At 48.6% G+C, this 19,831-nt stretch overlaps 1 protein-coding gene across 1 annotated transcript; it reads left to right on the plus strand.

Annotated features, from left to right (window-relative positions):
- The first annotated feature begins 6,661 nt into the window (after positions 1-6,661).
- Positions 6,662-16,426, plus strand: LOC115503293 (sialic acid-binding Ig-like lectin 8). The gene is given in 13 exon segments (XM_030299425.1): positions 6,662-7,325; positions 7,370-7,376; positions 7,517-7,569; positions 7,572-7,616; positions 7,619-7,799; positions 8,027-8,073; position 8,747; positions 8,903-9,061; positions 9,064-9,150; positions 9,979-10,075; positions 10,637-10,733; positions 15,436-15,487; positions 15,490-16,426. Coding segments are annotated over 13 exon segments (1,383 nt in total). The 5' UTR covers positions 6,662-6,890; the 3' UTR covers positions 15,612-16,426.
- The last annotated feature ends 3,405 nt before the right edge of the window (positions 16,427-19,831 follow it).

Below are 19,831 nucleotides of genomic sequence, written 5' to 3' on the forward strand. Positions count from 1 at the left end.
CCATAGCCTACCCTGCCCCTTCCCCGCTCAGAGCCCTCTGGTGGCTCCCATGCACCTCAGGGTGACTTCCTCAGCTTATCAGGTGCAGAAACTTCCCTGTCCTCTCTAGCAGGTCCCAGAGATATTTGCATTTCCTTTCATCTACCAGGCTCATAGCCATGTGTCCATAAAGGAATTGATTCAGTAGGAAACATCTTTTTCCAGGGGATAAAAGGCTCAGTGCCTTTGCCTGTCACTCCTCTACCTGAGGTACCTTCCTCCATATGTTAATATGACCGGTTCCTCTCCTCCTTCTAGTCTCAGCTAAGCCTCTCTCCCTCCAGGATCTTTCAGCCACTCTAGACTCCTGGAGTCTATACATGGGCTTGGGTCAAATAGTCGTGCACCCTCTGTGTCTGTTTGGGAAGTGGGAGAGGCACACCTCTCAGCTCCACCATCCCTGTTCACCCCCCCCCCCCACTGGATCTTGGTCCAATAGCAACCCCCTGCCATGCTGAGCTGGTCCCAGGAAGGAAAAGCCCTAACAAGCCGCACCCCCCCCCCAACCCTAAGCACCTGATGTCCTGGAGCTGCCCCACGTAGGGGCTGGAGATGAAGGAGAATTCACCTGCCAGGCTTAGCACCCGCTGGGCTCCCAAAACATTTCCTTCAGCCTCTCTGTGCAAAGTGAGTTGCAACACAGATTCTGGGGGTGGACAGCCTGGCCAGGTGTTTAGGATGTGGAAGGGCCTAGGGCCAGAACTTCATCCCCTGCCCACCCCACTCCCCCACCCCACTTCCCCAGAAAGCCCCTCTTCCGGCAACTGTGTGACTGAGGAGTAGGAGGGCTCATGCCCCTGGTCCTCACCCTGCTCAGAGGGGCCCTCATGGGGGCTGGCTTCCTCTTCACCTATGGCCTCACCTGGATCTACTACACAAGGTGAGCGGGCCTATCCCTCTCCAGGGAAGTCTCCAGGAAGTCCCTGAGTTCCAGGTGGGGCTGAGCTGTCCCACCCCACCTGTAGTTAGAATTAAAGGGGTGACTCTCTGATCTGAGAGCCATGTTGTCCCTGCAGGTGTGGGGGCCCCCAGGGAGCAGAGCTGAGAGGCCTGACCGAGTCTCCGCCCTTCTTGAGATGGGACTAAGGTGTGGATCTGGAGTCCAGAGGGACAGATATGGGGACATCATGGTCAGCTTCTTCCTGGAAACACCTGGCCCACACACCCTGTGACTGCTCCTTTGTGTTCTACCTGCCCCTACCCCCATCTATGCACCTCCTCTCCCTTCCCTGTTCCTTCCTGTCCCACCCAGTCTCAGCCCCCTGATGCAGGGACTAGCCTTTGTCATCTTGTTAATACTATACAGTTTTTAACTCAAAACTTGGTTCCCATTGTATACCACATTTGTCACCTTTCCCCCCTAAATTTGTACTTTTAATGGTCTGCATTCCACAAGCATTTACTTATCACACACTATGGGCAGAGTAAAGCCCAGCATTCTTAGGGGTCACAACTGTGCAAGAGGGCCATGCTGCATTTAGTGACAGGAGTCTTTGTCAACAGAAATACTGGATGGTCAGCGGCCCCAGACTGTTGAGTCCACTCCAGATGCCCCTCCAACCCGCCCCCTCCCCCAGGGCAGCTGGAGAGAACACCTGAAAACACAAATCTGGGTGTTTCACTCTCTGATTCTCTAGCTTTCCACTTTCAGTGGCTTCTATTTCTCATGGAAGTAATGAGAAAGTAGGAAATATGGCCCATGAGGTCTTGCTTTCATCTGTTTGTCCCCCTTTTGACTGTATTAGACAGGGTTCCCCAGAGGAATAGAACCAAACAGAGATTTACTATGAAGAACTGGTTCAATAATGGAAGCTGAGGGGACCCACAATCTGCCACCTGAAAGCTGGGGACCCAGGAAAGCCAGAGGTGTAATTCCAGTCTGAGTCCCAAAGCCTGAGAACCAGGGGGAACTGATGCTGCAGATCCCAGTGCACGGGCAGGAAAACACCAATGTCGCAGCTCACGAAGGGAATGAGTCTGCTCTTCCTCTGCTTTTTGTTCTTTTCAGACCTTGGATGATGCCCACTGGCAGCCGGAAGGGGTTATCTACTTTACTGAGTCAACCAAGTCAACCGATTCAAACGCTAATCTCATCTGGAAACATCCCCACAGTCACACCCGGAAATAATGTTTAATCTGGGCATTTAATCAGCATAGACAGACACACACACACACACACACACACACACAAAACTGGGCATTGGTCATTCTGACTACTGAGACCGTTGGCCATATCCTGTCCTTTGCTCAGGGAAGATGGGGCTCCTGTGAATAGGCAAATGGCCCTAGTTGTCAGGTTAAAGAGATCCTGGGACAATGTCTTAGAAGGAGAGAAACAGGCACACTGTTTTCCTGGATCTTTTGCATGTCACTGTGAGCTTCTCTCCGGGCCACCTGTGTCCCCCTGGATTGGTGGACCAATCGATGTACCAGGGCTCAATGGCTCTTGCTCCCGGAAATTCAGCCACTTTCCCCCAACACCTTCTTCGCTCCCAGCAATTGAGCAGCTGGAATGTCAAGCCAACAAAGGTGAGCCACCAGAGCAGCCATAGGGTGTGAGAGCTGCAATAGTTCCTGCTCCTCCACCGACCCTCGGAGCCCCATGGCTGCTTCAACTTCTCTCTTCTCCTGTAGCCAGCTTTAACCCGGAGGCAAACGTGGAAGGGGATTCTGGGAAATGTAGTCCCAGCCTGGCAAAGCTCCACAGGCATCTTCACTGAAGGCTTTAGATCCCCATTTAAGAGCCATCCTTTAAATACAGTAGGTACAAGGGGTGCCTGGGTGGCTCAGTTAAGTCTCTGACTCATGATGTCGGCTCAGGCCATGATCTCACAGTCCATGGGTTTGAGCCCTGTATTGGGCTCTGCTCTGACAGCACAGACCCTGCTTGGGATTCTCTCCATCACCACCGCCCCCCACTCCTCCTCCACTTGCTCTCTCTTGCTCTCTCAAAATAAGTAAAGAAACATTTTTTAAACATTTTCAAAGAAACACAGTATGTAGAAAAATTCATCAAGCCTGTAAACCTCCAGGACGTTACCTTTTACCTATTAGCTATGATTTGTGCAAGCTAGTGTTTCAGTTACCTGTTGCTGCACATCAAGCCACCCTACAACTCAGTAGCCTGAACAATCATTGTATTTTGTCTCACAGTGCTGTAAATTGGTCAGAGCCCAGCTGGACAGTTTCACCCCTTGTCTTGCTCTGGGCTCTTCTGGGCAGTTATGTTGTGATGGTGGCCAGGGCTGGGCCTGGATGTCTGAGGCTCAGGGTTCCTCTATGTAGCCTCTCTCTCCATCAGAGTCCCCTGGGTTGCTTACACAGACGCCCAGGACTCTGCGAGGCAGGAGCAGAAGCTACCAAGCCTTCTTAATATCTGAGCTGTATGAGTCTGAGAACATCTTGTCCTCCACATTCTATTAATCAAAGTAGTCATGGACCTGACCTTGATTCAAGAGGAGGAGATAATAATAACAACTTTATCTCATAATGAGAGGAGCTCCATGTTTGCATAAGGAAGGGCAGGGTTGTTTGGGGTGGTCTTTGGAAGCTAGTTCCTACAGCTGCCCATTTGTCTTGAGTTTTGGCTGCCTGCTCTATGTGATGAGGGGATTACCCCTCTCTGTCAGAGATGTTCAGAAAATGAAATGGAACCGGATATGTAAAAGGGCAACACAGAACCTTCACTTTCCCTGCTCTTGAACTAGTGGCAACAGCCTGGCATTGTCCATAGGACATTTCTGAGGGTGGATAGAAGGATGAGGAGAGACTGACACCTTCCCTTCCCCTGAGGGAGTTCCCTTCCCCTGGAGTTTCCCTTCCAGGTAGACCTAAGCCCTCTCCAGCACATCTGACATGCTGAGTATACTGACTCCAGACCTAGGATCCCTGTTCTGTGTGATCAGGCCCCTCCACAGAGCTGTGGACATGCCCAAAGCCAGCACTCCCCTCTGATTCAGAACCACGGACAGCACCACCACCCTTTCCCAGGGCCCACCCCGCACCCCCAGCCAGGTAAGTCCTGTTTGGAGATAGCGCCCCCCTGTGGGTGGTGGCCCTCCTCTGCTGGGGCAGAGGTGATGTTGGTCACAAACAGAGCACAAAAGTTGGTAGCTGGAGGAGGATTTCCAGCACATTAGGAGACTGAGTAGGATTGAGAACACAATACCTGAGAGTCCAGGAATTCTCAGGGTACCAAGATCACCTGTGAAATTCACATCCCTTGAGATTGCCTGAGAGTCCCTACCATGTCAACTTGTCTCTGAGGACCCACTTCGCAGTTCAGAAGGGCAAGAGCCCCCGCCGTCCCCCCCCACCCATCCCCCTCAGCCATCCCTAGACTTCACTTCCCCCATCCCAGCCACCTACCCTGTGACATTGGAATTGTCAGGAATCTGTCTCCCAGCCAGATGCTACTCCCCTCAAAGACAAGAGCTACATCTCTCATATTCACCCCTTTACTGGAAACCTGAAGGCATAAGGTAAATGGTTGTTGAATGAATGAGTGAATGAATGAATGAAATTTTCTCTCCATCTCATGGGAAAAGTTGATAATTCTTCCCTCTCAGATTAACATAAACTACCCATCTCCCAGCTCAATGAATTCTGGTCTGACAAAGATTGGTTAAGTAGTTCCCTGTGTAGACAGTGGTGTATGAGACAGGGCACCCATATATGAGTTGTGCAATTCATTTGCCCACTCTGGACCTCAGTGTCTTCTTCTGAAAATCAGAGAAGTGGGGCTAGAAGGCCTCCTAGCTCTGATGGCCTGTGGGTTATAAGTTCCTCCTTTGCACACAGCTAGATTCTCTGTGGTTTCCCCGTATCTCTCCTTCTCATTCTTCTGCTTTTCTTTTTTTTTTAATTTTTTTTTAATGTTTATTTATTTTTGACAGAGTGAGAGAGACAGAGCACGAACGGGGGAGGGGCAGAGAAAGAGGGAGACACAGAATCCAAAGCAGGCTCCAGGCTCTGAGCTGTCAGCACAGAGCCCGACGCGGGGCTCGAACTCACAAAACGCGAGATCATGACCTGAGCCGAAGTTGGACACTTAACCGACTGAGCCACCCAGGCGCCCCTCATTCTTCTGCTTTTCTTTGCAAACTGGGGACCATGGGAAACAGATTGGACATGGCCCAACCCTTCTGACTATAGAGAGGCTGCAATTGACCCTGCTGTGTGTGGTCCAGCACAGGGGGATGGGGCTGCAGGGTGACACGTGGCAGCATTGCAGGAATTATGATGGTGCAGGAGTGCCTATGCATGCCGAAATCCTGCCCCTTCCCTTCTCGGTGACCCCAGTGCTGACTGTGCCCCTGGTTATGGGTAAGGATTCAGGGCAGGGGTAACGTGGGAGGGGCAGATTCATGAAGTTGCATGGAAGAAAACAGACTAATGTTCTCTGTGCACACACAGTCTTAAGAAAAACATGAGCGTAGTACTACATAGTACAAGCAGCATGCTCGGGTGATGAAACCATGAAGAAAAAAGCAAGGGAACAATCAGCATTAAAGTGAGTCTAGGGACTCCTTTGGGAGGAGTGGGGCGTGCAAGAGGGATGGGGATCGAAGGGATGGTCCAGGGTGCCTGCAACGCTCTGTTTCTATTTTGTGATGAATCACTGAGTTGTTCTTGTTGGAGCCTCTTCTTTGTATCTTATGTTCCCCCCACCCAAATGTGTCAAGAGAACCAACATAGGTGGAAGGAGGCACCAGAACCTCCCAGAACCTCCTCCCAGCCCCCAGCCACACAGTTAAACATAACCTTCTGTGAATTCAGGTGCACGTCTCTTCTCTCACCAAATCATCCCCACCTGGAGAGTGGATGACACCCAGCTGGCATTCCTCACTCCCTGTCTCCTGCACACCTGACTCCTGGGACCAGAGCCCTCACGGGCAAAGCCCTAGAGGTTGGCAGACCCCGCCACCTTCTGGAGCAATAGAAAAAAGGGTGAGATACCAGCGGTGAAGAAATCGTCCTGGCACCCAGACAGCCGCAACAAAGGGGGAAGTTTCTACCCCTTTCAAAATTGGTCCCTTTTCCTCTGCCCTTCCCCCCATACCAACCCTGTGTACAGCCACAGCTTCAGTTTCCCACGTGTCCTTTGTGTCAGTCTCCCCTCAATGTCCTTAGAATCTTCGTCTCCCCTGCTTGAGTGTCCCCTGTGCCCAGTCTTCCTACGACACGACCTCCAACCTCCAACCTTCCTATGAACAGCACCTCTCTCTGCCTGTGTGTCCCCTGCCACAGGGAGCTCTGGGTACCGACACCTACTGTTTCCTTGCTGGACAGTGACTCCAGGGGCAGTGCCTGGGGCTAGTGTGTGGTCTCATGAGCAGGGAGGGGAGGCCAACCATGTGGATTCCAAGGGAGGGAGGACAGTTGACCTCCTCACACCTCCACCCCTGGCCTCCCCCATCTCTCAGGTCCCTATGTCCCCACATGAGTTCCACAGACATGTACAGCCTGTGATTCAGGTGGTCTGGCCCAAAGGAACCCTTTTTCACTTTGCAAAAAAATGACCCCAGAAGGGGAGGGGCATTGGCAGGAAGGCGGGAGATGGGGCTCGAGCCCTGCACAAGGTGTGCATTTGGGCGAGGCTCTCACCCTCTCTGGCCTCTAGGCCCAGGGTCCCCAGCAGTGGAGATATGGTGGTGGATGGCTGATTCCCAAGGGCTGTCCCAGCCCTGACAGCGTCTGCGTGCGAGGTTCCTTCTCTGACGAGGGCCACTGTTCTGACATCACTGTCAACTTCCTGTCGGGGCCTCCTCTCAGTCTTGCAGCTCTTAGATTCTGAGAGACAAACCCGGAGAAACAGGCTCCCCGGGGACCCGGCACCTCCAAGCCCAGACATGCTTCTGCTGCTGTTGGCCCTGCTCTGGGGGACGGAGGGGGCCGAGGGCCAGAGGGGGGCCGAGAGGGGGCCACAGGGGCATTACTGGCTGCAAGTGCAGGACGCAAAGGGGCAGGAGGGCCTGTGTGTGCGAGTGTCCTGCAGATGCTTCTATCCCCGGGAAGGCTGGTCTGAGTCTACCCCAGCTCTCGGCTACTGGTTCCGGAAAGGGGCCGGTGTACAACAGGATGTTCTAGTGGCCACAAACAACCCAGATGGAAAAGTGCGGCAGGAGTCCCAGGGCCGATTCCACCTCCTTGGAAACCCCCGGGACTACAATTGCTTCCTGGACATCAGAGATGCACGGAGAAGTGACTTGGGGACATATGTCTTTAGGGTGGAGAGAGGGCCTTATTTGAGATATAGTTACACACGGGACCAGCTCTCCGTGCGTGTGTGACAGGTAAGAGCAGATTGTGGGAGAGGCCACAGGGGAAGGTTGGGGGTCCAGGACAACCCGGGAGGGGCTGGGGGTAGTGCATGCTGGGGCTCAGAGTCAGGAGCTGGACCAAATCCTGAGGCTTCTCTCAGGGCCACACTGTGGACCCACCTTCTGATCCCCGTGTCTCCCCATTTCCCCCCCAGCCCTGACCCACACACCTGACATCCTCATCCCTAAGACCCTGGAGTCTGGACACCCCCCAGTAACCTGACCCGCTCTGTGCCCTGAGCCTGTGAGCGGGGCACACCCCCCCCATCTTCTCTGGGACGTCAGCCTCCCTCACCTGCCTGGACCCCAGGACTCACCTCTCCTCAGTGCTCACTCTCACCCCACGGCTCCAAGACCACGGCACCGACCTCACCTGTCAGGTGACCTTGCCTGGGACCGGAGTGACCACAATGAGGACCATTCACCTCAACGTGTCCTGTGAGAACCGGGCCAGGGCCACCCGGATCCCTGATGGGGTCCTGAGGGCAGTTGGCTGGGGGGTCAGGGCCTGGGACCTTGGGTGTCGGGTCCTGGCATGTGGGCTGGGAGGGGATCAGGAGGATCTCCACCCTCTTCCCATTTCTGCAGCTCCCGTGGGGGACTGAGGGCCAATGTCCCACCAGCCCTCTCCGTTGACGCCAATCTGCCATGTCTTTCTGTCCCAGATTCTCCGTGGAACTTGACCGTCACTGTCTTCCAAGAAACGGCACAGGTAGGATAGGGGCCTCTACTAGGGTGCAGGGAGCAAGGGCAGGGCCGGGTCCCTCTTGTGGGTCCCCCAGGGGCCCTCCCCCTCCCCGGCCCCCATGGCCCTGTGAGCAAGCTGTCCCCTTCGGCCCCTCCCTCCCCCACTTCTGCCCTCCCCCCTGTTATCAGGAGAGCAAGAACAGGGCGACACTCGCCCGGCAGAACTGCCCTTATGCACCTCCGGACGCCCTCACCTTTTATTTTCCTGCCAACCCGTTTATTCTGAGTGCTTTTGAACAGCTAATCTATTCACATGGACACGTATTCATAACGCCCAGCAAGTCGGCCTCAGATGTCCAGTTCCCTCCGGAAAGTGTCGCTGCTCTGAGCCTCAGTGTGTTTGCTAAGCATCTAAGGGGCCCTTTGCCGTCAGCAACACAGACTGTCCTCCTTCTGCTCTGTGACTGCGCAGTGTTCCTTCACGTGGGCGGGTTCTGCTTCTGCGTGCGCCTTCCACTAACGGAACATCACGGCGTTCATTTTACTGTATTACCCAAAATGCTATGATGAGTAAGTAAACTTGTGTCACCTTTCACAGCAAAGTGTATGTATGTCTGTGGGGTAAGTTCCTAAAAGCAAATGTAGCTTTTATGTTCTTTCCAAGTTGAGAAATGCTGGCCAAGTTGTCCTGCATGGAGGGTGGAAAGTGCACATTCCCACCATCAAGGGGAGAAAGTGTGCCTTTTCCTGCACTTCAATTGACCTCTGTTCCCCGTCCCCTCCTCCGGTCTCTTTTCATATCCTTCTGCTTTCTCTCTTTTTGTCTCTCTGACCCTCAGTCTCTTTTTCTCCAGCACCCACAGCCCTGGAGAATGGCTCATCTCTTTCAGTCCTGGAGAGCCAGTCCTTGCGCCTGGTCTGTGTCGTCAACAGCAACCCCCCTGCCAGGCTAAGCTGGGCCCAGGGGCACCTGACCCTGTGCAGCCCGAACCCGGGGGTGCTGGAGCTGCCTCGGTACAGGAGAGAGATGAAGGGGAATATACGTGCCGAGCTCAGAATGCAGTGGGCTCCCAGCACGTCTCCCTGAGCCTCTTGCTGCAGAGTGAGTGCATCTGTGGGGTGGCTGGAGGAGAACAACAGCACCGCCCCCCCCAACCCCGGGGCTCCCCAGCTGCACCCCTGGCCCTTAAAGGGATCTCAGCTCTGGTCTGTGCTCCCCTGTGAGGCCTGGATTTTTCCCTGCTACCTTCAGTATCACTGTCCTCTTCCAGCCAGACCCCAGCTGTAGGGTGGGGTGAAGGCTGAGAGGGGAAGCCAGGGGAAAGGGGTGGGTCTTGGAGGAGAGGGGCTGGGGCCTGCACAGGTGTGTCTGAGAACACAAGGTCCTTGATTTGTGGGGCAGGAAGGAGGCCACCATGTGCCCAAACTTTAAGGAGAAGCCAAGGTGCCTGTGTGGCTCAGTCAGTTAAGTGTCTGACTTGGGCTCAGGTCATGATCTCACGGTCCCTGGGTTTGAGCCTTGTGTCAGGACTCTGTGCTGACAGCTCAGAGCCTGGAGCCCGCTTCGAACTCTGTGTCTCCCTCTCTCTTTGCCCCTCCCCCCTCAAAAATAAACATTAATTTTTTTAATTTAAGGAGAAGCCAAAAAACCTCAGTAATGGAAGTAATACTGCAACACAGTATTTTTTTAAAAATATACACGAACATAAAATAAATATCTCAAGGACAAAGTAACTGCATTTTAAATAAGACAGGCTGCAATCCAGCCCCTGTGTGCCTCACTCACCTGGTCCTAATCCCCTCCCCCAGCCCCAGGTCCCTGTGTTTTGAGGCTGGCAGGGGGGCTGGAAAAATCTAGGGTCCCACAGGAAGTGGGAGAAGATACCGAGGTCCTTGGAGAGGAATCACCAATAATTCAATCTGTGTGCAGGAAAAACATGGCCTTTATCAGAAAGGCTGCTGGGGGCAGTCGGTGGAGCAGGTGCAACGGCTCTGATCTTCCTGGTTCTCTGCATCATCATTATCCTGTGAGCATTGACCTTGGGGAGGGAGGGATAGCCCTGGGCAGGAAGGGCAGGCGAGCACAGGATGGAGGGACCTGGGTGGGTGAAGAATCTGAAGCAAGGGCAGGAAGGAGGTCGATGGCACCTGGGTGAGTCTGTCACGGAAACTCTTGGGGCACCTGGGTGGCTCAGCTGGTAAGCATCTGACTTCGGCTCAGGTCACCATCTCGTGGTCCGTGGGTTTGAGCCCCGTGTCGGGCTCTGTGCTGACAGCTGGAGGCCTGGAGCCTGCTTCAGATTCTGTGTCTCCCTCTCTCTCTGCTCCTCCCCTGCTCACACTCTGTCTCTCTCTCAAAATAAATAAAGATTAAGAAAAAAATTAAAAAAAAAAAAAAAGAGCTCTGTCCCCATTGTCCAGGATAGGAAGGCCTGCATTCTCAACACTAGGGTCTCTAGAATGGGATCACCACTCTCCCACCTCCATCACCCTTCCAGCCCCTTAAGAGAGAATCGGAGGAGGGGGTCAGTCTGCCCACAGCATGCTGAGCTGGCCAGACTGAAAGGCTTTCTGGTCTCTTCTTTCAGAGTGAGATCCCACAGGAAGAAAGTGACAAAGCCTTCAGTGGGCACCAAGAATACAGGCATGGAGAGTGCAAACGTTGTCACGAGGCCAGTGTCTCAGGTGAGTGACCTGGGCATCTTGCCATCAAGCATCCTATCCCAGGATAGGATACCTATCCCAGGATGGCATTTAGAATTGCTCTACTGAGCATGGCCAAAGTTCCTCTCCTTATCTCCTCCTCCTCCTCCTTGGGATTCCCCATCTTTGGGACAGCACAACCACTCCCTCCTCTTTCTTTCCTGTCAGGCATGCAGGAGTCACCTTCTGTCTCTCCTCCTTGTCTTTCCTACAGCCCCAAATTCACCACATCTTGTCCATTTTCCTCTTAAGGACAGCTAGCTTCACCCCCTTCTCTCTATCTTGACCCCCATCATTGCCAAGGATTCAGAATCTTTTTCCTGGACCTCCTCATCTCCTTGCCTCTCACCTTCCTTGTCCTACACCAAGCAGTCATCCAAAAGCCACCATTATCCAGTTCCTCTGCATTTTAAACACCTGTTTGCCCCCATTGTCTAAAGCAGAGGCTGGCAACTTTTTCTATCAAGGGCCAGATAGATACTTTTGGCTTTGCACACTTTACAGTCTGTTGTAACCACTCATCTCTGCTGTTGTAGAGTGAAAACAGCCAATAGACCATATGCAAATGAATGAGCACAGCTGCGTTCCAATAAAACTTTATTTACGAGATTGAGCCCCATGTTGGACTCTGTACTGGTGGCATGGGCCAGCTTGGGATTCTCTCTTTCTCCCTCTGCCCCTCTCCCCTGCTCATGCACTCTCTCTCTTCAAAAGAAAATTAAAAAATTATCTAAGATCATAACTGAACCAGAGAAATTGTCAAACATGGCAGTATTCTCAATTGAAAATGAAAGGAGCAGAGACGTTGATTTTGGAAAATGTCCTCTCTGCGTTTGCTTCCAGTAAAACCAGGAAAGCACAAATTATCATAAATTCTGGTTCGGGTATAAATAAAATCTTTAACTGAAAATAATGTTTTATTACATGCATTCTTCAAGTTTGCAATAATATTTTAATTATTTTAATGTGGGTGAAAAACTGTTAGAAACACAACAACACACACCACACACATATATAAGCACATGTATTTTCTTCTGCCTTAGGCTCTAGTTGGCTCAGAAAGTCACTCTTACTTTCCACTCCATCCACACTGGACTCCTCTGAACAAGGGTATTTGTGCCTCTGGTGTTTACATGGACTGTTATTCTCTCCTCAAATGCTCTTCCTTCCCATTTCCACTTCTTCATTCCTGTTCAGCCTTCACGCTCTGATGTAAATGTCATGCTTTTCATTCATTTATATTCAGACTGGAAGTCTTTGGAGGTTTTTGAGCAGAGTACCATGTATCTTTTATTTACTAATTCATTTGGGAAGTGCTATTGAGCCCCTCCCAAGTGACAGGGATTCATCTCTGAAAAAAAATTGTTCATCTTGGGCTCCGTGAAGTATCAGTCTAGACAGGAGGGATACAACCAAACCAAATAAACAACCAATCAAACAACAATAAGTGACTACAATGTGAAAGGCAGACGTGTACTTGGGGGAAAGTGGAGGGCACAGAGACCAGGGGTGCTGGGGAGATGGCTTGTGTTTTTTCTGTGCTTTATTTTTTTGTGGTAACTTTACCATCTTAGCCATTTTTAAATGAATAGTTGTGCAACAGATTTCTAGAACATTTTCGTCTTGCACAACAAACTCTGTATGTGTCCATCGGACAGCGAGTACCCACTTCCCCTGACACTCCTGCCCCTTGAAACCACCATTCTGCTTTCTGCTTCTGTAGGTTGATGGCTTTCGTAGGTACATCACAGAAGTGGAATCATGCAGTTTTTATATTTTTGTGACTGGCTTATTTCACTTAGCATAATGTGCTCAAGGTTTATCCATGTTGTAGCCTGTAACAGGATGTCCTTCTTTCCAAGGACTGAATAATATCCTGTTGTATATATAATGTATATAGCACATTTTCTTTATCCATTCTTCTGCAGATGGATACTAAGTTTGCTTCCACCCCCAGCTATTGTGAATAATGCTGCAATGTACATGGGCATGCAAATATCTTTTTGAGATCCTGCTTTCAATTTGGGGGATAGACACTCCCAAGTGGACTTGCTGGGTCATGGGAGTTTCCATTTTAAATTTTGAGAAACCGCCATACTGTCTTCCACAGTGGCTACACCATTTTTCTTTCCCAGCAACAGTGCACAAGGGCTCATTTTTTCCATATCCTTGCCAACACTTGCTATTTTTTATTTTTCATTTTTTTTTTGCTTGCTATAGTGGGCATCATCTCACTCCTCATGGATGTGAGATGATAGCTCACTATACTTTTGATTTGCATCTCTCTAATGATTAGCAATGGTGAGTGTCTTTGCATAGGCTTGTTAGCCATTGTATATCTTCTTTGGAGAAATGTCTAATTCAAGGTGTTTTTTTTTTTTTTTACCCATTTAAAAAACTGAATTATTTGGGGTTTTTTGTTATTGAATTGTAGGAGTTCTTTATATATCCTGGATATTATCCTGGATAATATCCTGGGTATTTTCAGATATATGATTTGCAAATATTCTCTCCCATTCCATAGGTTTGGCCTGTGGTTTTGTTAGAGATGATTAAGCAAAGACATGAAGGAGGTTCAAGAGTTTGCGATCTATTGTGATCAAAGAGCATGCTGGGCAGAAGAAACAGCAGGTGCAAATGCTCAGAAATGGGAGGCAGACCAGTGAATGGAGGACCAGCAGGAAGTCTGTGTAATTAGACAGAGAGAGGCAAGTGCCAAGAAATGGGACATGAGTTTGAAGAAGTCAGGGTGTTTGTAAATCATGTCTGCACACATAGTCCACTGTGGGCGTCTGGAGGCGTTGAAGCAGAAGAAGGACACAATCCAGGTTTCATGTTCACAGATCCCTCTGGCCACTAAGTGCGAAAGAGACTGTGTGTGGCAGGGAAGTTAAAAAGGAGGCTAGAGGAACATCCCCGGCTGGAAATGATGGTGGCTGGAACCAAGATGTCATGAGGGTGGGGCTTGATTGCATTCCGGATGAAGTCTGAGGTTAAGGCTAAATGGAGTTTGCTAATGGATTGAGGGTGGGATATGAGTGACAGAGGGGGTCTGGGATGACCTAGATTTTTCCTGTGGGCAGCCAGAAGAACAGAGGCACCAATCATCGTGCTTGAGAAGGTTGTAGGAGGAAGAGATTTGGGGGAGTAAAGGAGAAGTTCCGTTTGAATATGTTCTGTGTGAGTTTTGGACCAGGGAACGGGGATTTCAAGTACACCACTGGATCAAAGTCTACGGTTCAAGGGAGAGAATGGGCTGGAGGTATCCGGGGCCCCTCTAATACTTAGGGGTCAGGGAAATGCAAAGCAAGCAGCAAAGAGACCGCTGATGGACACCTTGCAGTCCAGAAAAGAAGCGCTTTTGTTTAGGGAAGACAAGCAGTTGGATGACCTTTCTGTTGTTGCAAAGTCCAGAAAGGCGGGGACTGAAAGGGGCCCATGTGGCTTTCACTAAGCAGAGGCCTTGGTAACAACGGCGTCAGGAGGTGGTTGTGTGTGGTGGTGTGTGTGTGTGTGGTGTGTGTAACTCTTACTCTGAACAATCAACAAAAACAGGAATCGTTCCGTTGAAGTGTTCTCATCAAGGGCGGGGAGCAGCATGCTGCTGTCATGAACCGGCACACATTTAGTGGCTTCCAACAGCATACATTTATCATCTTACAGTTCCAGAGGTCACAAATCCAAGTCCACAAGTTTTCACTGGGTTAAAACCAAGGCATTGGCAGGCAGGACTGAGTTCCTTCTGGAGGCTCCAGGGGAGAAAGGCATTTTCTTGCTTTTTCCAGAAGCGTCTGTATCCCTTCGTTCGTGACCCAGGTCTCTGTCTTCAAGGCCATGAGTATAACATCTTCAAGTCCCTCTCTGCCTCCTTTGAATTGTAAAGATAAAGACCCCTGTGATTACATTGGTCACACCCCAATAATCCAGGGCAAACTCCCCATCTCAATATCCCTAATCTAACTTCATCCTTAAAATCCCTTTTTCCATGTAAGGTAACACATTCATAGGTCCTAGGGGATTAGGGTGTGGGCATCTTTGGGGGGCTATTTTTCTGCCTATGTCGTAGGGACATAATTTCTTTGACTGTCCATCCACGAAACTGTGAGCTCCCTAAGGACAGGTGCTGGCTCAAATTGAGGCTTTGCAATTCTCTCTCTCTCTTACCCAGTTCCTGTCCATTATATCATAATTCACCATTAGATACTTACTTGTTTAACTTGCTTCTTGCCTCCTCCCTCGATTAAAGTGTCAGCTGCAAGAGGTCAGTGCCTACATCTTTACTCATTACAGTATATGCAGCACCCAGCTCAGGGCCTCGTACACAGGGGGCCTCAGTAGGACACCAGGCTTTGGGGTCAGAAAGGACTTGGGCTGGATCCTGGTTTCACCGGGGACTTTGAGCACGCTGTTTTCTTGGTTCACCCTCAGTTTTCGTATCGATAAAATGAGGACAGTAATAATATCTTCCTTATGGGGTTGTTGTGGCAAATTAATGAGATTCACAAGCATCAAATAAAGTGCTATATATTAAATACTTGAGGAAGGTATGAATGGAGGGAATTCCACAAAAATGTATGTGAGATGAATGGATGAAGGAATTTATGGACTTCTCTCCTGGGTATTCTCTGCCTCACTCTATCCCCCACTGTTTGGTTCTGACTCCCTTTTCTCTTCCTTCACGCAGGGTCTCCTGATTGAAGCCTGGGCAGGCAGCCTTCCCCCAGATGCCGCCACCCCTCCTTACGGGAGGAAGAAGAGCTCCATTACGCAACACTCAACTTTCACCAGACAGAGACTTGCCGCCCACAGGAACAGGTGGCCCCTAGTATTGAGTACTCGGAGATCAGGATTCACAAATGAGAGACTGCTGAGACCCCGCCCTGGCTTGAGAGATCTTGGCCCCTGAAGGGCAAAGAAAAAGTCAGGGGCCAATTCCTGTAGACTTAGAAGCCCTCCAGATGATGAGCTGTGAGTACGAGAGAAAGAACACAAGCTTTGTAAACAGAGTATTTCAAGTGCAAAGTCATATGCTGTGCCTTACCAAGTAAGCGACAGACCAATCCCTGCCTTTCTGTGCCTCAGTTTCCTACTCTGTGAAATAGGGATGAGAAGCCTACCTGTAAGCTCATGGTGAGAAATTTATATAGAAATGCAAGGGACCTAGAATAGCAAAACAATCTAGTGAAGGAAGAACACGGTTGGAGAAATCAGACTTTACTATAAAGCTAGAGTAATCAAGACACTGTGGTGTAGAACGGAATCAAGTCCGTAAACAGAGTGTGTGTATATGGTCAGTTGAACAGCACCAAGTCAGTTCAGTTGGGAGAGGAGGGACTTTTCAACAAGTAGTGGGAGAACAAGTAGGTCAAGGTTTAGAAACAATGAAACTTGACCCCTTTTTCACATCACATGCAAAAAATTAGTCTGAAATGAATCGTAAACCTAAAAGTAAAAGTGAAAACTATAAATATTTTATTATTGTGCTGCCCAATATGGTAACCACTAGCCACACATGGCTCTGGAGAGGTGCTACACTTAGTATGCAAAAAAAAAAAAAAAGATAAAAGATCCCATTAACAATTTTTCATATTGATTACCTGTTGGAATGATAATTCTTTGGATATATTGGTTCCTTTAGACTATTATTAAAAGTAATTTCATTTGTATTTCTCTGATGAAGAGTGATGTTGAGCATTTTTTCATGGCAGTTTCTTTTAGTTTTTTTTATTATAGCTACTAGAATTTTGAAATTACGTGTTTGCTTTGCATTATATTTCTATTGGACAGCATTGCTCCAGAAGAAAATTTAGGAGTATATTTATGCATGTGCATAGATTTCTTATAGGACATGCAAAATAGTAAGCATTATGGTGGTGTGTGTGTGTGTGTATAATAGTAAGCATTATATATGCTAATAGTAAGTATAATATATATTAATAGTAAGTAGTAGTAAGTAGTAAGATAGTAAGTAATATATATATACATATAGTAAGTAAGCATTATGTGTGTGTGTATATATATATATATAAAATAGTAAGCATTATATATGCTAACAGTAATAGTAAGTAATATATATACATAATAGTAAGTAATAGTAAGTAGTAATAGTAAGTAATATATATATATAATAGTAAGTAATATATACATAATAGTAAGCATTATGTGTGTGTATATATATATATAATAGTAAGCATTATAATATGCTAATAGTAATAGTAAGTAAGTAATATATATACATAATAGTAAGTAATAGTAAGTAGTAATAGTAAGTAAGTAATATATATATAATAGTAAGTAATAGTAATATATATACATAACAGTAAGCATTATGTGTGTGTATATATATATATATATAATAGTAAGCATTAATATATGCTAATAGTAATAGTAAGTAAGTAATATATACATAATAGTAAGTAATAGTAAGTAGTAATAGTAAGTAATATATACATAATAGTAAGCATATATATGTAAATATATACATAATGCTTACTATTTTGAATGTCCTATAAGAAGTTTATGCATATGCATAAATATTCTCCTAAATTTTCTTCTGGAGCAATGCTGTCCGACAGAAATAATATATATATTATTAAACACTTCTGTTCATCAAAAGGCATGATTAAGAAAATGAAAAGACAAGCCATAAACTGGGAGAAAAAAATATATATATATATCTCTGAAAAGGGGCTTGAACCTAGCATATATAAAGAATTAATACCAGTTAATAACACAATAACCTAACTGTTAAAATGGGGGAAAAGACGCAGCCATATATTTCACAAGAGATCCAAATGGCCAGCAAGTACAGGAAAGCTGGTCAACGCTACTGGACATCAGGGAGACGAAAATCCATCACAATGAGATGCCCTATCACATCGGCTAGAATGGCTAAAATCAAAAAGCCTGAGCACAGATATCCCTATGAGGTCAATGCCAGTATTACACCCATTTTACACATGGCAAACTAAAGCACAATGGGCTGTCACACTGATGGCCGATAACTGCAAGCTTCGTGATACAGAGACCACGTAATGATCACAGAGAGGTTCCATATCGAAAAAGTAAATGATTTGAAAAAAGAATGTGTCTTCTAAAATCTTCATCATCACCTCGGTCGATACCACCACAGTCATCTTCACTGTGGTCACGGCCACCACTGCCACCATCATTACCATCAAAACCATTGTCACCACGGCATTAACATCACCATCATCTCCATCGTGCCTCAGTGGTTCTCAATCAAGGCAATTTTGTTCTCCTTGAGACCTTTTCTTTTCTTTTTCTTTTCTTTTTATTTTATTTTTTTTCTTTTTTTTAAAGGTTTTTCTTGGCGCCTGGGTGGCACAGTCGGTTAGGTGTCCGACTTCGGCCAGGTCACCATCTCGCGGTCCGTGAGTTCGAGCCCCGCGTCAGGCTCTGGGCTGATGGCTCAGAGCCTGGAGCCTGTTTCCGATTCTGTGTCTCCCTCTCTCTCTGCCCTCCCCTGTTCATGCTCTGTCTCTCTCTGCCCCAAAAATAAATTAAAAACGTTGAAAAAAATAAAGGTTTTTCTTTTTCTCTTTTTTTTTTTTTTTTGAGAGAGGCAGAGAGAGACAGAGCACAAGCAGGGGAGGGGCAGAGAGAGAGAGGGAGACACAGAATCCGAAGCAGGCTCCGGGCTCCGAGCCGTCAGCACAGAGCCCGACGCGGGGCTCAAACTCACAGACCGCAAGATCATGACCTGAGCCAAAGTCGGATGCTTAGCCTACTGAGCCACCCAGGCACCTCCTTGGGGCCTTTCTCATGCCTAGAGTCATTTTTGGTTGTCTACGCTTAGAGTGGTGGAGGTAATTGCTACAGATACCAAGTGGGTAGAGGCCAGCGATGTTGCTAAACATGGTACAGTGTGCAGGATAGCCATATACCCCATCCCCACCTGAAATAATTACCTGGCTCCAGATATTGATAGTGCTGAGGTTGACAAATTCTGGTCTACTCTATACTGAGAATGCTGCTGACTGCTTCATCCTCCCAGGTAAGTTCTAGCCCCCACATTACCTACCCTTCAGGGCAGGCGTTCCCCTTCCCATGCTCCAGGTGGGCTAAGAGGACCTGAGGGGAATGTGATCTACCCATGGCCACGCTGGAGGCAGAGCTGGGATTTGAACCCAGATCGGAACCTTCCCTCTGCCCAGTCTCCTCCTCTGCATAGTTTACTATCTGTTTCCCCAGCTTCACTTGCTAACTAGTGACTACCATGTACCACACTCATGCTGGATGCTTGGCACCCACCCCGCTCGTTCTCACAGCTGCCCCTGTAGGTGGGCCTCCATATCCACATCATAAACACAAAGGAAATGGGCTGAAGTCATTGGGTGAAACCCCATTGGTCTTTGGAGGCATGACCACCTCTACGCTCTCCCTCTTTGCTACTGGCTTCTGGTCCTCGACCTCTCTGTCTGCCCCAGATGATTCCTGACAACCAATTCCTGGCCTGTCCCTTCTCCCTTCTGGCTCTGCCTCCCCCTCTTAGGGCAGTGCTCTTGAGACCCAGTCCCCAGCCAGCACCCCACCCTTGACCCAGGGCAACAGGCACCTGGTGGAGAAATGGCTGATCAAGATGTAGATCAGGATTCCGCAGAGGTAGACGCTGCTAAGGACTATTATCACGATGAGCCACACCACTTTGGCTCCTGAGATGTAGAAGCCTCTGTTCACAACATGACTGTGCTCTGGAGGAGAGGATACGGGGGTTAGGAACACCATCACTCAACCCTTCACTCACTCACACATTCGTTCTTCAGAAATTTATCAATATTTGTTGTGTACAAGGCACCGTTCTAGGTGCTAGGGATTCAACAGTGCACAACAACAACAAAACCCTTCCTGCCCTCATAGGGCTAACATTCCAGCTGGCAAGTGGACAGTCGACAATTAAGCAAAGAGAGGTCTAATATCATCGCAGGTGGCAGGAAGTGCTGTGGAAAAGAATAAACCCATCAAGGTGGTAGAGAGTGACAGGGTCAGAGGTGCTGGTTACACAGGGCATTAACTCATTGCACAGATATTCACTGAAACCAACTACGTGCCAGGCACCA

Source organism: Lynx canadensis, chromosome E2 (assembly GCF_007474595.2).
Source record: "Lynx canadensis isolate LIC74 chromosome E2, mLynCan4.pri.v2, whole genome shotgun sequence".
Taxonomy (NCBI): Eukaryota; Metazoa; Chordata; class Mammalia; order Carnivora; family Felidae; genus Lynx; species Lynx canadensis.